The sequence below is a fragment of the Vairimorpha ceranae genome (genome assembly GCF_000988165.1).
Source record: "Vairimorpha ceranae strain PA08 1199 chromosome Unknown NODE_18, whole genome shotgun sequence".
Lineage (NCBI taxonomy): Eukaryota > Fungi > Microsporidia > Nosematidae > Vairimorpha > Vairimorpha ceranae.
The window spans coordinates 23,319-38,892 of NW_020169313.1; the positions used below are offsets into that span (position 1 = coordinate 23,319).

Below are 15,574 nucleotides of genomic sequence, written 5' to 3' on the forward strand. Positions count from 1 at the left end.
AAAATTTAATAGGTTCTTTTCTGTTTAGTAAAAGGTACTAAATGGAAGACACAAGGGCTATCACAATAAAAAAACCCTATTCTTTCAAATTGTACATGCTTCATATCAGTAGATAAATTTGTAATAGATGACTCAACATAGTATTGTTTATCTATCTTACTATTAATATTAAATTCTTCATTGACTAAAAGGTTACCATATTCTATTCCAGTAGCAGTAACAGCACCTGATTCTGATACCCAAGATATTTTATTGGTGGTAGATTTATAATCTCCTTCTAAATGAAGTTTTATGTATAATTCTGTAACAATACTGTTTTCTACTACCTTCTTTTCTACTATCGCATTCCCCCAGTTCATAAGTGTAAACTCTTCATTTTCTTTAAGAACAAAACCATCCTCCTGTGAAAAAAGCAGAGTGTCACTAAAAAGAACGTCTTTAGAACCCAATGATGTATTTTTCTTGTTTAAAGGAATATTTTTAGTGTATTTTAATCCTTCAAAGTTAGTGATAAACACTCTAATACAGTTTATCTTCTCTACTGCCATGAATCTTGGACTAAGCGGATCAATTACCTTTTTATTCATAGCCCATATTTTATCCCACGATATAACATTAGTTTTATTAGAAGCTCCTTGTAAATTAATATAATCTTTAAGAGCTGTCATATGCATACCAAGTCTCTTTATTCCTTGTATAGTTGCTAGACGTGGATCATCCCATCCAGTGACTAATGAATCACTTATTAATTTATCTATTTTTCTTTTACTTAAAACAGTATCCTCTAAATTAAGTTTAGAAAAATCATTAAATTCTGGTTTATTTTCTAATTTTAAATTTTCTAAAAACCATTTATATTGCTCATTTCTGTCTTTATATTCATTCGCTCTGCAGACAACAGTCACCCCCTCAATAGAATCAACAATAGGACACACAAAATCGTATGTAGGAAAAGCTTTATACAATTTGCATCTTCCATGCATTTTATCACTAGCCCTATAAATTACTGGATCTCTCATCGATTTATTGGGATTAGACATATCAATCTTAGCTCTAAGACAGTATCCTGGCGCACGGCCTTGCAATAATTCTTTAAAAATTTTAAGACTTTCGGAATTATTTATATTTCTCATTTTAGATTCTATTCCTTCAAATCTCTCGATCCTCATTGTTTCTTGGTCTGTGTTATCAACATACGCTAAATTTTTATTAATTAAAGAAACAGCTTCATCAACTAACAACTCAAAATAATCACTACTATGTGAAATCTTAAGACCAGTAATACCAAGTGTATCTAAATCTCTAAGTATCTCTTTTTCATATTTTTCGTAATTCTTTACTGGGTTTGTATCATCAAACCTTAACAAAAGTGTGCCATTAGATTTTTCCGCAAGATTATAATTCACCAACAGAGCTTTAAGATGTCCAATATGGAGACAACCAGAAGGTTCGGGCGCAAATCTTGTAACAGCGGGTGTAGAATACAAATTCTTTTTTACTTCTTTATTAATTTTATCTTTTGCACTAAATTCTTTTAAAAAAGGCTTATTTTCATTAAATGCTGATTCATAAACTATTTGTAGATTTTCTAATCGCAGCTTGTTACTTTTAAACACTTTTAGAAAATCAAAATTTGAATTAATAATACAGAAAATTAAATCATTGACTAAACTATTAGACTTTACTTCATTGGAAAAAAATGTGTCTAAGAGATTTAAAGCATCATTATAATGTTTATCTGTGCACTTTTCAACATTATCTAAAAAAGCATTAATAGTACATTTATAAGATTCTGAAATATCAAGTAGACTACAAATTTCACGAAAATTTATTGCATTTTCAACTGCCATGCCATGTTTCTTACTAAACAAAAAATTTACAAAAATCAGTTTTTTATTTTTATTTTCCATGGGACAAAATTGAATTAAAATATTTATAAAAATTTCTTATAAATAAAATTGATTAAACTTAAATTACTACTTTTGCTTTAAATATCTATAAAGCCAATTTTTAAAATTATTTTTTTTTCTTTTGTAACGTATTTTTACAATAAATATGTAAAATCAAAATAAATAATTATTATCGAGTTTCACTATTTACATTATCGTTCATGTTTTTATAGAATTTTGGTAAAGCATATTTGATAGAGATAGGTGTTTTGTTACTGAAAAATATTCAAGTTGTTTAGCAAAGACTCAATAGAATGAATTAATTGTTGTTGTTATTCTAGAAGAAGATTATAAACTTTTTTAAATTTGATCTAAAAATATTTAAAGTTTAAAAAATATCTGATATTATTTCTATAAATCATCAATATATATAAAAAGTTTGTAATTTATAACATTAATGTTTTTTAGATTTACATAATCTGTAACCAATAAATCATCATTTTAAAACTTATAGCATCTTTATATTTTTTTTAGTTTACATTCACTAATTTTTCTTAACCTTTTATGGAAAATGAAATAAAACCAAACTCGTTTTTGTATTTTAGCAAAATTATGGAAAAGATAAGTCAAAGATCTGGAAGAATAGAAATACAGGATATGCTTACAGAATATTTTAGAGATGTTATTTCTATAAATAAAAATGATCTTATTTATGTTATATATCTCTGTACACATACAATATATCCTGAATATAAAAATCAACAACTAAATCTTGGTGAAAAAATACTTTTTGATGTGCTTAAAGAATGTACAAGTAAAGATATTACAATACTAAAAAAAGAATATACAAAAATTGGAGATTTTGGCACTATTGGTATGACTTATCGTACTAGACAACTTTTTATATCTAAAAAAACACTATCTGCAAAAGATGTTGTATATGCTTTAAGAGAAATTGCAGAAATCTCCGGAATAAAATCTAGAATTTACAAAATTCGTAAAATGTTGGATCTTATCTCTTCATGCACTCCTATAGAAATAAAGTTTTTATTCAGATTATTTGAAGAAAACTTAAAAGTAAAATTTGCCTTGAAAACTGTACTGGCAGCATTTGCTAAATTGTATGATAGTGCTTACATTGATAAAATAAAAGAGGCATATAATAGACGACCAGATATAGAACAACTTGTTATAGAAATTCTTACTAACGGCATATCAACAGTAGATACAAATTTCAATATTGAACCTGGTATTCCACTTAAACCGATGTTAGCACAACCCACCAAGAATATTTCTACTGCATTTAAGCGTGTCGAAAATAAAAAATTTACATGTGAAAATAAATACGACGGTGAAAGAATACAAATACACCGACACAACAACCAAATGACATTGTATTCAAGAAATTTAGAGAATACAACATATAAATATTTTGATATAATTATTAAATCAAACACTGATAAAGATTTTGTAATAGACGGAGAAGTAGTAGCTTACGATCCTGAACAGAAAAAAATATTGACTTTTCAAAAATTGTCTACAAGGAAACGAAAAGATTTCTCAAAAAAAGAAACAGTAAATGTTTGCGTCTTTGTTTTTGATATTTTATATTTTGATGGCTTGGAACTTATTAATAAATCTTTGGAAGATAGAAGAGCAATTTTACACAAAGAATTTACGGAGGTGGAAGGGAAGTTTTTCTTTTCTGAATTCAAGGATTGTGAAAATATTGAAGAAGTAGATGAATTTTTTAGACAAAGTATTAATTCTCAATATGAAGGTATAATGATAAAATTATTAGGTGATGGATCAAATTATATTCCATCACAAAGATGTAACTCTTGGATCAAATTAAAAAAAGATTATATTGAAAGTGGCTCTGATTCTTTTGATTTAGTAGTAGTAGGGGCATATTATGGTAAAGGTAAAAGGACTGGGTGGTACGGTGGATTTCTTTTGGCTAGTTATAATGAAAATGACGAAATGTTTGAAACTGTCTGTAAAATTGGTACGGGATTTGATGATTCATTGCTTAGCAAATTGTATGAAGAAGTAAATAATTATGTAGTGTCAATTCCTTCCCGAGTTAAATATAAAGAACAAACGAAGCCTGATGTATGGATTACCCCCAAATTTGTATGGGAAATTAAAGCAGCTGCTGTGTCTGCCTCTCCAATTTACTGCTGTGGAATAGACATTGAAGAAAAAGGCTTTTCTTTAAGATTTCCTAGATTTTTAAATGAAAGAGAAGATAAAGACGTAACAGATGCTACTACATCTTTACAAATCGTTATGAATTACAAAGAATATGAGGGAGAAAGTAAGGTGTTAGATGATATCTAAATTTACATTCATAAAATGTATAAATTTTTTTCATATTTTTTAAAGTTTTGTTTTTTACCCTTAATGTCTAATATTACTGAAAATGAACTTCAATATTCTATTGTAAATGAGAAAAAATATTATACGTCAACAATCACAAGTATTCCAACTAATTTAAGCACTTTGAAAAACTCTAATATTCCATTTACAATAAACATTATTCCAGAACTATTTGATGATGAGGATGTGCCTATCTCAGAAGAAGAAATTGTTAGGTGCTCTACTTGTAAATCATACATAAATCCATTTATACAAATAATACCTCCTGGATTTAAATGGAAATGTAATATTTGTCTTAACATAAATGAACTGACATCTCCATTTTTTATGACAAATAGGCAGTATTCTTATCATAATACTGATAAGTTTTGTTTAGCAGAGAATGCATTTGCCAACTATAATTCTTACGACAGAGTTGAATTAAAGTCTACAATTTATGAATTATACGCACCTGAAAATTATTTGGTTAGAACGCCTACTTCTTTAAATTTTTGTATTTTAATAGACATATCATACGAAAGTGTAAAGAGAGGAATCTATCAGATAGTTATAAATAGTCTGATGGATTCTATTAATAATTCATCATTTGATCCAAGATCTAAAATTATGTTTATGTTTTTTAACTCTGAGGTATTCATATTAGATAGAAAAATGAATCTTACTGTTATAACGGACTCTACATTTATTCCTTACTTTACAAAAGATGATTATTTTTTTTCTCTAAATGAAAAAATAGATTTTAGTATCTTAGAATCATCTTTTTTAGAAATGAAGTGTACAAAAATAAATTATGGGGATTGCCTTAAAGTAGCACATGCAATTACTTGTAAGACTGGTGCTATATTCCTAACATTTCTTAGTTCGACTCCAAATTTTGGATCGGGTGCCATAAAACAGAATAACACTTTAAAGCCTGAAGAAATTTTTTATAAAGAACTAGCATCATTATTTTCTAAACATCTTATATCAGTAGTACAATTTTTATTTCCTAGATTAAATATTGACTTGCCTACATTGTCTGGTTTATCAAAATCAACTGGTGGAATGCTTTATTATTATCCAAATTTTGATGGTTGTGATTTGGTTTTTGTCACAAAATTGAATAAAGATTTAAGTGACTTTTTTGATCTTAGAATGTGTCATGATTGTGTGTGTAGAATAAGAACTAGTAGAGATGTTTTTATAAAAGAGTATAATGGTTCTTTAACACAAAGGACTTTAGATCTATTATCTTTTCCAGGATTTTTCCCTCCCCACACTTTTAATATCGATCTAGAAGTAGTAGATAATATTAAAGCAGATGGTGTATCAATTCAAGTAGCATTAATGAGAACAACAAAAAATGGTACACGCATGATACGTGTTATTAATATCAAAATCCCTGTCAAAAATGCATCATTTTACGACTGTATTGATTCTTACGCTATATCACGATCTTTGGCCCTAAAAGCATTTTATAACGAAATACAAAAAAAAGAATCAGGCTCTAGCTTTTTATCTGCTAGTTTACTTTCTATTCTTAAATCTTATTCCAAAAATACTAACAAGTTTGATGTACAAAATTTGCCCAGTTCCTTAAATATTCTTCCTTTATTGATATTATCGCTTTGTAAATCTATTCCTTTACGCCCTGTATCATATACACCATTAGATTATAGATCTTATTATATGTATTTAATTGCTAATTCATATCCTAATATTGTAGATACGATAATTTATCCTACATTGCTTCCACTTCATCACGAGGAAATTTCTCCCCAAAATTTAACTCTTGATTGTTTAGAAATCAATGGATTATACCTTCTAGACACTGGTGTAACAATATATTTCTTTATTAGTAGAGAATGTCCTGCTGAAGTTTATAATTTACTGTTTGGTGAAGAGCAGCTATCAGGGAGAATTATTTTTAACCCACCTCAAAATGACTTTAGTGCAAGAGTGATAGAAATAATAAGTAATCTGAAAAAGGATAGATTTATAAATCCTTTTTATGTTTTAATTAGAGATGATGGATCTAGTAATCTATTCAAAGAAATATTTTTTACTTATTTTTATGAAGATAATATCCATGGAATGCCATCATATGCTAAATATGCAGAATTATTACAGAATAGTATGAAATAAAAATGTTATTTTGATTTTGTTCCCTTTTTATCAATCATACAAAAATTTCATTAAATTTTTCTGTTTTAATTTTTTATGCTTTTATTTATAATTTGCTATCATACTGTTTATGCGCATAAATTAAAATAATAAATTTCAACTTTAAAATAACAAACAAATTCTTTTTGTAATATACAGCATAAAAAATAAAATATTTTATTAAAGCAAAACACTTAGTCCTTTATTATGAATCTTATTTAAAAAGTCTTCCATCTCAGTATCTAATCGTCCCATTCTACATAAAAATATTTCATTTTTTGTTTCTATACTTTTTATCTCACCGTATTCTTCAAGAATATTAATAATCTCATTAATTGTTTTGTCTGCTTTATTAATTTTAAGAATATAAAAATCTTTACTTTCATAAATAATTTCTTCATTTAAAATAACTACATTTTCAGCCAAAATCGTAAAAAATCCTTCCGTTTTTTGCAAAATAAAATTATGTGAAAATCTTTTTTGATTTTTATCTGAAAATACAAACTGACCTAAGACATTTAGTCCAATAATATTATTATCAATCTTTTGTGATACCATATTCGATATTAAGACTTTATAAATAGATTTTTTAGTATTGTTTTTTAATCGACTAGCAAAATTATCCGTGTAACAAGTTATACTTCCATTTTCAAAAGATATAGTAAGTGTTGATTTGTTGTTGTAAAGCCTATTTAATCTACTTAAATCATTACAAAGACTTTCGTAATAAAAAGAAAGAAAATTTTGTTCATCCGGTGTAATGAACCCAGTCATGCAGGGGTAAAAAATTACAAAAAAATAATAAAAATTTAATTTAATTCAATTTCATCAAAACCAGTGTATTTTCTTAAAACTTCAGGTACAATTATTTTATCATCTTGCTGGTAATTTTCTACAACACAACAAAGTGTTCTTTGTACAGCACATAATGTAGAGTTTAGCATATGAACATAACCCTTTTTATTATTCTCTTTTAAAACGCCGTATCTAACATTAAGCTCCCTTGACTGATAATCAGTGCAATTTGAACAAGAAACAAGTTCCCTGTATTTATCTGCATTAGGAAAAAAAGCTTCCAAATCATATTTAATAGATGCCGCATCATTAAATTCTCCACTTACAATACTTACTACATTATAAGAAATATCAAGTGATTTATAAAACTCCTCGCTAAGACCTATCATTTTATAAAAATATTCCTTTGACTCTTCAGGTTTGCAAATAACGAATTGTTCAATTTTCTCAAATTGATGCACTCTAAAAATACCAGAATTATCTTTGCCATGAGCTCCAGCTTCCTTTCTAAAACAAAGAGACTGCCCACAGTACAACTTTGGCAAATCTGAATCAACCATTCGTTCGTCCATGTGTAATGCGCTAAGAGGCTGCTCAGATGTAGCAATGAGATACAAATCATCTTCAACTTTGTAAAGTTGCTCATCAAAATCACCAATCTGTGCTGTTTTAGACATTACATCTTTTCTCATCATAACAGGAGTTTGAATAAAAGTGTAACCTTGTTTTTCTAAGAAATCTATAGCGTATCTGCTTAACGCCATTCCTAGTTTCGCAATTTTACCACTCAAAAAATAACCCCTATGCCCAATTATCTTAGCACCGGCTACACTGTGTGTATACTTCTGCATCAATTCTGTATAATTTTTTTTATTTTGAATAACTCTGTTAGTTCTAAATTGTCTTATTAATTTATTGTCTCTTTCATTGTTACTTACCACAACAGATGAATCTAATATATTTCCAACAACTTTTAACATCTTTTTAATTTCTTCATCCAATGTAGAAACCTCAACTTCCAATTCAAAACAGCTTTTTTCTATAAGTTTTAGTTTTTCAATTAAATCTTTAGCTAACTCTTTTCCTTCTTTTTTATTTTCCTTATAAATTTGGCTGATTTTTTTTTTAATTTCGTTCTTTTTCTTGTTAGTGTTATCAAGTTCAAAATTAAATTTTATTCTTAGTTGGTCTTTTTTGTAAATCTCTTCAATGTTATCGGTATTTTTAAATCGTTTTTTTTCAGATTCAATAACCAATTCTCTGGTTTTAGGATCTCTAAGAAGATTAATGTCAATCATAAGGGTAAAAAATTGAAACACGAATCTAAACATTAAAAAACAGAATGTTTACTTTACATTTGTTAGAAAAATATATTTAGCAAATTTTACACTGACATTTAATAACCTCAAAATTTATTTATTAAAATCAAATCTAACATATAAAAATTGTCACTAATTATTTTTGTTTTTTTCTAAAAATTCAATAAACCATTTAACTTCTCCCACAACTTTACAAATACATTTTTTTCGTTTCCATGTCTTTATTAAAATATCATTATAGTACAAGCATTTTTTTACAAGCTGTTTTTCAGGTGTTTTTATATTATCAAGCTTTGATAAATAGAATGCTGTCTTGTAAAGGCAAGCATCATTTTTCTTTTTTTTACAATCCTTAAAAAGAATTCTTCTTGTTTTATGCATTGTTTGCAATTTATCATTTTTTGCATTTTTAAAACTCAAACACTCTAAATCAAAACATGTGTCATTGTAAGATATTTCATTATTTTCACTTTGTAATATTAAATCATTGCAATTCAAAATATCACAATCTTCAAGCGTTAATTTAAATTCTGGGATAATTAATGGACATTGGAAAATGTTATATAAACATAGCTGTGTACCAGAATATAAAACAATACTAGTATTAAAAGAATTTGTTAATACATTATCTTGTTCTAAAATGTTTTCCTTACCACATTCAAATCTCATTTTTGTAAATGCTGGTAACCTAATTATAAACTGATTTTTTCTTTTTTTTATTTTTTTATTACAAAGCTTAGCTTCTAAACCTGAACTTAGTAAATCTAAATTTTCCATGCTTTCTTTTTTATTTTGAAATTTCTGCCTTAATACTCTTTGCCTCATTGTCAATTTAGAAGGATCATTTTCTAAAAGTATATTTGTATTAAGAAGATGCTTATGAACTGTTTTCCTTTTTTTTGGTATTGTTTTCTTTTTTATTTTTTCAATAAAATCATAAGATTGTGGTGATGACAGAAATTGTGAAAATTCATCGAAATTCATGCTTTTTTAATTAAAAAATATTTTCATAAAAAAGGAGGGAAAATTTCAGCTAAGAAGTATTATAAAAAAATGTTTTTTTAAAAATCATTTTATCTGTTTGTGTTATTACCTGCTCTGAGCAAACAGTAGATTTCTGAATTGCCTCTTTGACTTTTGTTAACCTGTCACCACTTCACTACTACATTAAGATGCTCATAAGAGTCTTTTTAAGTGTTATAGATCGAATGTACGCTTCGACTCGGAGACTTTAAGTCCCTTTCTGTATCTAGAGTGATGTTTACTTACTATAATATCCCATATGATATTCTTTTGATCTTACATCTATGTATTAAAACCAATTTATCTTTAAATTGATTATATATTTCCTAAATTTCCCTAATCAACAAATAAGTTTCTTTTGTACTGTAAATGCATTTATAACATTTTATTGGTTATTTTTGTAGTTTTAGTTTCTATACCCTTTTCATGTTAAATGATGATTTGAACTCGTGGCTTAAGGTAGTAGCAGAAAATAAAGTTACAGTTAAAAATGCATGGAAATCTACTTTAATAGATCATTTTAAAGATTTAAAACAATTTAAGGATTTACAAGGTGTCAACTTTCAAAAAGCTAGCTGTACACTCGATGGGTGTGTTAAGGTTTATTCAACAAGGGTAGATGATGTTTCAGAAGAAGCTATGAAACTTCTTGAAGGATTCAATTTGGAAGATACAAAGAAAAAAATAGCAAAAAAGAAAGGTAATAAAACCATTGAGACTAATTTATCAAATATAAATATAAAAAGTAATTTTAGCACGCCGTTTAGAGATCCTGTATTTTTGTGTCAAAGCAAAACAACAGAAAGTTCTTTATTACTCAGTACACTCGAAATAAGTAAAGATGGTGTATATAGATTGTATTCTGGTGATCAAAATAGAGAAATCAAAATGTGTGATTTACAAATCGATAAATTATTTTTAGAAGACAAGCACATCTGTCCGACATTTTTAAAAATTGGTGAAGTAGAAAATCTAATAGAAGATAATTTAGAACCAGTTAATGATGTTAATTACGAAATGGATGTAAGTAATTTTGACAGTAATGAAGAAATTGAAGAGGTTGTTACAAATCCTCCTATTTTTAAAGAATCGCATTTTTCGTATTTTAAAGGGTGGGCAGGTCCCACGCACTGGAAATTACGAACTAAAAAAATTGATAAAATATCAAATAGCGTTAAACAAAAAGAAAAATTTTTATTAAATTTTGTAGAGCCTATTGATACAGATTTAATATTATTACAAGGAGAAACCCTTTTTGATCGTAGTGCTTTAGATAGCAGAAAGAAGGTAAATTATAATCTTCCAGAAGATTTTCATTTTGAGAGAGAAGATTTGTATTGCTACAATCTTCTGGAAGGGAGTTACAATGTTAATAATTTGGAAAATTATCCTGTTGATGACTTGATTCTTCCTGATGAACCGAATGTTATTATTGAAGAGCCCATTGATGAAATTGTAACAGAAATGCCTGTAGAAGAAGTTAAAGATCAATATTTTTTTAGACGGGAACAGAAAAAAGTTGATATAAAAAAGTTAAAAAATAATATTATTTCTAATTTAACAAAAAGTAAATCTTCTAAATTATCTGAAATTTGTAAAAATGTCCCAAATATGTATGACACAAAAGAGAAGAAAGACATTAGCATACATTTCTGTATAGTTTCATTATTACATGTAGCAAATGAAAAAAATTTAGAGCTAATACAGAAGGATAATGATATAATAATAGAAACTGCACAAGATATCTGAAAGATATTGTCTATTTACATTTTAAGTTAATATTAAAAGGCGAATTGTTATATGATTGCATTTTAAATTGCAATAATTATTTTTTTAATAAAAAATTCTGTTAATTATATTTTAAAATCTATTAATTATTTAATAATTTCATACGTGTATTAAGTTATTTTATCGTTTAACATGAATTTATGTTATTAATTTACGATCACATTAATAAATAAAAAAAAATAGCTTCGTAAAATAACCTTTTTTATTTAATCTATAAAATTCCATGAGGGGATAAACTTGAGAAATTTTAGACTTCTTGAATCTATGAATCCATAGGTCAATGGTGAAAAGATAGCGTAAAATCCTATAATATAAAATATATAAACCCTTACAAAATTAATACTTAAATGGCGCAGCACATAACATAAAGACATTATTGCAAAGAAAAGTGCGGGATAATAATGATGAAAGTAGAGAACCCGCCCTACTGCAAAAAAAGGCAAATAATGTAATAACCATCCACCTACACATATAAATACCTCGTAAGCCTCATTGTGTCTATTCCTAAATTTTTTTGCTCCTCTTTTAAAATTAATATATTTTGTTATAAAAATAATAGGTGCTACGAATAAACTTAAGGTTGATGAAAACCAAAGTAAAGGATTTCCAAACATGTAAAATTTCATTGATTTTTCATCCCAACTGCACATTCTTAATCCCCTTCTAAGTATTGGCCATTCATAAGGTTTAGAAACAATCGCATCTGGCTCTAAATTTTCATCCTGAACAAATGATTTATTTACGTTGTATTGTAAAATATTGTGTTCAATAAAGTTTTTAAAAAATAATTTGTTGTAAATCTCTTCATACAATGGATTTATATCAGTTGTTACCTTATCAGATATATTTTCTTCTATAGTCCAAAGTGTTCCTTCATCCATGTCTTCTGTACACACTACCTCCCCTTGAGAAAATCCCCAGTCAGGATACTTTTTATTTGTGCTTTTAAGATACAATCCTGTTGTAAAGTGCTTAAGTCTAAATTTTGTAGTTAGACTTTTAATTCTTTTTTCTTTGGCGTGTGTGTCGCTATAAGTTTCGATTATAAAAACGTTATCGTTCGTTAAAGGAATAGTTGTCGCACCGGTCAAAAGTCCTTGTGATAAATAAGATTGTGTTTTACTGACATTAATATACCTTGCTGTCTCTAAATGGTAAATCACTACCTTGTCTTCATCTGTGACAAATAAAGGTTCAGTATTTGATTCTGATACTTTTTGAAAGGCCCAATTGTTATTATTATCTTTGTGTGAATAAGTTGTTACTTGATTCATTGATTTGCCAGGATACATATGAGGATGAGAATGTAAATATCCCCCACTTAGACACGCATTTTTTAATGTTATTCTAGTAGCGTAAGCAATATATTTTCTGTTTTTTTTATGAGAATTACCTTCTAGAGATGCTTGAAAAAAAGAGCTCATATGTCCTTCATCTGTACTTGTTTTATTGACTATAGAAAAGTGTATATAATAAATTCCGATGTATATAGAAATCGGAAGTATAATTAAAAATAAAGAAAATTTTACAAATATTAGAAAAACGTGGCTGATTGGCATTTTGGAGTTAATTAGTCTCCATAAAGTATAAATTATAAAAATACCTACTAGCGCTGTTGTAAAACATCCAATCCATTTTATACTTAATACTAATCCTAAACAAATACCAAGAAAAAATAAATCTGTATTCTGGAAATTCCTTTTAAAGACCCGAGTAAGACAATAAATAACAGCTGATGTTGCTGTAAGAAGATGTGAATCTAGTAGTATTAATCTACCTATTGATGTAAATCCATTTTCAAATATAAACATCATACACAGTAAAAATCTTTGTGTAAAATTGTACCTAAGTTCTTTTAAAATAAGATAACTAAATACTGGTGTTAGTGAAGATATCAATGCGTGAAATCTTCTCATTCCTGCAAAATCGAAATTTTTTGGATATTCTGAGGCCGAGGCAAAAGAAAAATCTGTAGGTTGATTAAAAATATATCCACCAAGGGCTGTTAACATTTTTCCTAAAGGTGGGTGGACATCAAAGTAAAACGTTCTTGTAAGGTATTTAGATGCAAATTTACCAAAATGCGCTTCATCCCACACTACAAAATTACCTTTTTCTATTTTATATGTCCTTACAATAAAAGTAATTAAAAATATAAAGCAAGGTGTTAACATTTTCATAATATTTATATTTTGTACACAAAAATACAAAATGTTTCAAATGTCTGCAGACAACAAAAAATACTATATGATTTGTTTAGTAAATAATAATTAAGTTTATTTTATACGCTTATGTTTTTTTAATTATACTTTTTTATATTGAAATTGTAAATAATTTTTTGTCAAATTATTTTTCCAAAATAGTTAATTACTAAAAAAGGTTTTACAAGCTTCATCTAGTATATTATAACTTTAACAATTAAAATAAATTATAAAAATATATAATAAGTATAGATTTTCTAATTAAAAAGATTTAAATTTTTTTATCTCTGTGAAACTTTTTATTCTCTAAACAAATATGAAAAAATATAATCAGTGCTGTAAAACTTTTTCTCTTTTATATTTTTTTCATAATTTTTTGCTACAAAACAATGTGTAAAATTATCATTTTTAACAATTGTACCTCCTCCATTCTCAATCACCCGTGAAAAATTTTTTATTTTGGATTCAGGTGCGTAAAGTTTTACTCTCCATTTGTAAAAAGCAGGATATCCTGTTTTTAAAACACGCTCGCGCCATTTTTTTATTGAGTTAATTATTTTTATATCTTTTTCATTTGTATTTTCATCAACTTTCCATTCATATTTTTCGTAATTAAAATGCAATGAGTTATCAAAAACATCAATAATTTCCGGAGTGAGTATCCAGGCACCGTTACAAAGAGCAGATAAAAACTTTTCTGATGTACTAAGATTTCCCATTATTAGATGTGTGCAATTTTCATATTTATCACTAACAATATATTTTATATCATATTTTTTTAGCATTTCTATAGCTCTATTTTTTAAAAATGAAGGTAATCCGGTAAATTGAAATATTATATCTTTTATAACTGATGTTCTGACACGCTTTGTCGATATTTTATTATTTGGTTGTGAAAACAGGCTTAAATTTGACTCTTTTACTAAATATTTTTCTTCTCTAACGTGTTTAAGTGTGTACAAGCATTGGTCTATCCAATCAACAGTTACAATTTTATAAGGTTTAAGAGAACTAAGTTTAAATTCATTTTTATCTTTTATAATGAGGTGTGTACAGGCTAAGCTATCACTGTCTCGTATTAAACTTCCCAAGGCCTTAAGTTTATTTACAATTAGTTGACTATCTTTTTTCAAACATTTTGAAATACAACATATTGCATTTTTTAATACATTAAATTTCCTTTCTTTGTGTACAAAATAAGAATTAGGAAAAAGTTCTGCTTTGTATTCAACACAGTCAAAAATATATTGATAATGTAAAAGTTTATGTTTTGTGTTTTCATATTCTTTAGAACTAGAAGTCAAAATGTAATCAACATTTTTATCTATTAAAGATACTCTACTTCCTCCATGTTCTATAATTAATCTTTTTAACAAGTTAAATAGATTTTTATGAAAATTTGGATCAATATAAAAACACTTATCATTAAAAACTTTTTCACAATCGATCTTAAAAGCTCGAATTGTAAATGGTCGTTGTAATAGTTTATAATTGTTTTTAAAAATATTTTCTGTATTTATAACTGGTATAGAATGTTTAGTACAAAAATCTATTTTTTCTCCTTCTTTTATATTAGAAATAAGAAAGCCAGTAGAAATTGTAAGATTTTCGTTGTATATTGCACCCATCAATATGTAATAATTTATAAATATGTCATTTGTTATTTCATTTGATGTAAATTCTATTCCTTCTAATGGTCTTAATATGTATATATTAGGATTGGTATCTATATTATATAACCAGTCTATTTTAATTAACTTTATATTCCATATCATTGCTTGTATAAACTTATCACTAATAAAAGATTTATAACTTATCAAATAAGTAGTTAATGTCGTTAATTCGTCCTCTAAAATTATATTTTGCGGCAGTAATTTTTTTATTAAATTTTTTTCTTCTTCTGAAATTCCTGTTGTAGTAATAAAAATTTTTGGTTTGTGCGTATTTTCTATCTCAAATTCTTGTGAATGCTCCATTTTAAGGGTAGGTATAGATATTTTCTCTGAAGCACAGTAGTGACTAATTAATAAATTAT

At 26.8% G+C, this 15,574-nt stretch overlaps 9 protein-coding genes across 9 annotated transcripts; 3 read left to right on the top strand and 6 right to left on the bottom strand.

Moving 5' to 3' along the window:
• Positions 1-5: 5 nt before the first annotated feature.
• AAJ76_1800025228 (glutamyl trna synthetase) lies at positions 6-1,910 on the bottom strand (the record flags this gene model as incomplete). The annotated part of the gene is made up of 1 exon (XM_024474275.1): positions 6-1,910. The coding sequence occupies one exon, from the start codon at positions 1,908-1,910 to the stop codon at positions 6-8; it is 1,905 nt and encodes a 634-aa protein (XP_024331278.1).
• Positions 1,911-2,453: 543 nt separating this feature from the next.
• AAJ76_1800025772 (dna ligase) lies at positions 2,454-4,232 on the top strand (the record flags this gene model as incomplete). The annotated part of the gene is made up of 1 exon (XM_024474276.1): positions 2,454-4,232. One exon carries the CDS (start codon positions 2,454-2,456, stop codon positions 4,230-4,232), a length of 1,779 nt encoding a protein of 592 aa, XP_024331279.1.
• Positions 4,233-4,295: 63 nt separating this feature from the next.
• Positions 4,296-6,395, top strand: AAJ76_1800027614 (protein transporter sec24; the record flags this gene model as incomplete). The annotated part of the gene is made up of 1 exon (XM_024474277.1): positions 4,296-6,395. The coding sequence occupies one exon, from the start codon at positions 4,296-4,298 to the stop codon at positions 6,393-6,395; it is 2,100 nt and encodes a 699-aa protein (XP_024331280.1).
• A 198-nt stretch (positions 6,396-6,593) lies between these two features.
• Positions 6,594-7,187, bottom strand: AAJ76_1800030505 (nuclear transport factor 2 domain-containing protein; the record flags this gene model as incomplete). The annotated part of the gene is made up of 1 exon (XM_024474278.1): positions 6,594-7,187. One exon carries the CDS (start codon positions 7,185-7,187, stop codon positions 6,594-6,596), a length of 594 nt encoding a protein of 197 aa, XP_024331281.1.
• Positions 7,188-7,222: 35 nt separating this feature from the next.
• On the bottom strand, positions 7,223-8,506 carry AAJ76_1800031824 (seryl-trna synthetase; the record flags this gene model as incomplete). Its single annotated transcript, XM_024474279.1, has 1 exon — positions 7,223-8,506. The coding sequence occupies one exon, from the start codon at positions 8,504-8,506 to the stop codon at positions 7,223-7,225; it is 1,284 nt and encodes a 427-aa protein (XP_024331282.1).
• Positions 8,507-8,659: 153 nt separating this feature from the next.
• Positions 8,660-9,511, bottom strand: AAJ76_1800032829 (hypothetical protein; the record flags this gene model as incomplete). The annotated part of the gene is made up of 1 exon (XM_024474280.1): positions 8,660-9,511. One exon carries the CDS (start codon positions 9,509-9,511, stop codon positions 8,660-8,662), a length of 852 nt encoding a protein of 283 aa, XP_024331283.1.
• A 465-nt stretch (positions 9,512-9,976) lies between these two features.
• AAJ76_1800033295 (condensin complex component cnd2) lies at positions 9,977-11,299 on the top strand (the record flags this gene model as incomplete). Its single annotated transcript, XM_024474281.1, has 1 exon — positions 9,977-11,299. One exon carries the CDS (start codon positions 9,977-9,979, stop codon positions 11,297-11,299), a length of 1,323 nt encoding a protein of 440 aa, XP_024331284.1.
• Positions 11,300-11,544: 245 nt separating this feature from the next.
• AAJ76_1800036836 (dolichyl-phosphate-mannose-protein mannosyltransferase) lies at positions 11,545-13,518 on the bottom strand (the record flags this gene model as incomplete). Its single annotated transcript, XM_024474283.1, has 1 exon — positions 11,545-13,518. One exon carries the CDS (start codon positions 13,516-13,518, stop codon positions 11,545-11,547), a length of 1,974 nt encoding a protein of 657 aa, XP_024331285.1.
• Positions 13,519-13,838: 320 nt separating this feature from the next.
• On the bottom strand, positions 13,839-15,515 carry AAJ76_1800038833 (ankyrin repeat domain-containing protein 32; the record flags this gene model as incomplete). Its single annotated transcript, XM_024474284.1, has 1 exon — positions 13,839-15,515. The coding sequence occupies one exon, from the start codon at positions 15,513-15,515 to the stop codon at positions 13,839-13,841; it is 1,677 nt and encodes a 558-aa protein (XP_024331286.1).
• Between the last annotated feature and the right edge of the window lie 59 nt (positions 15,516-15,574).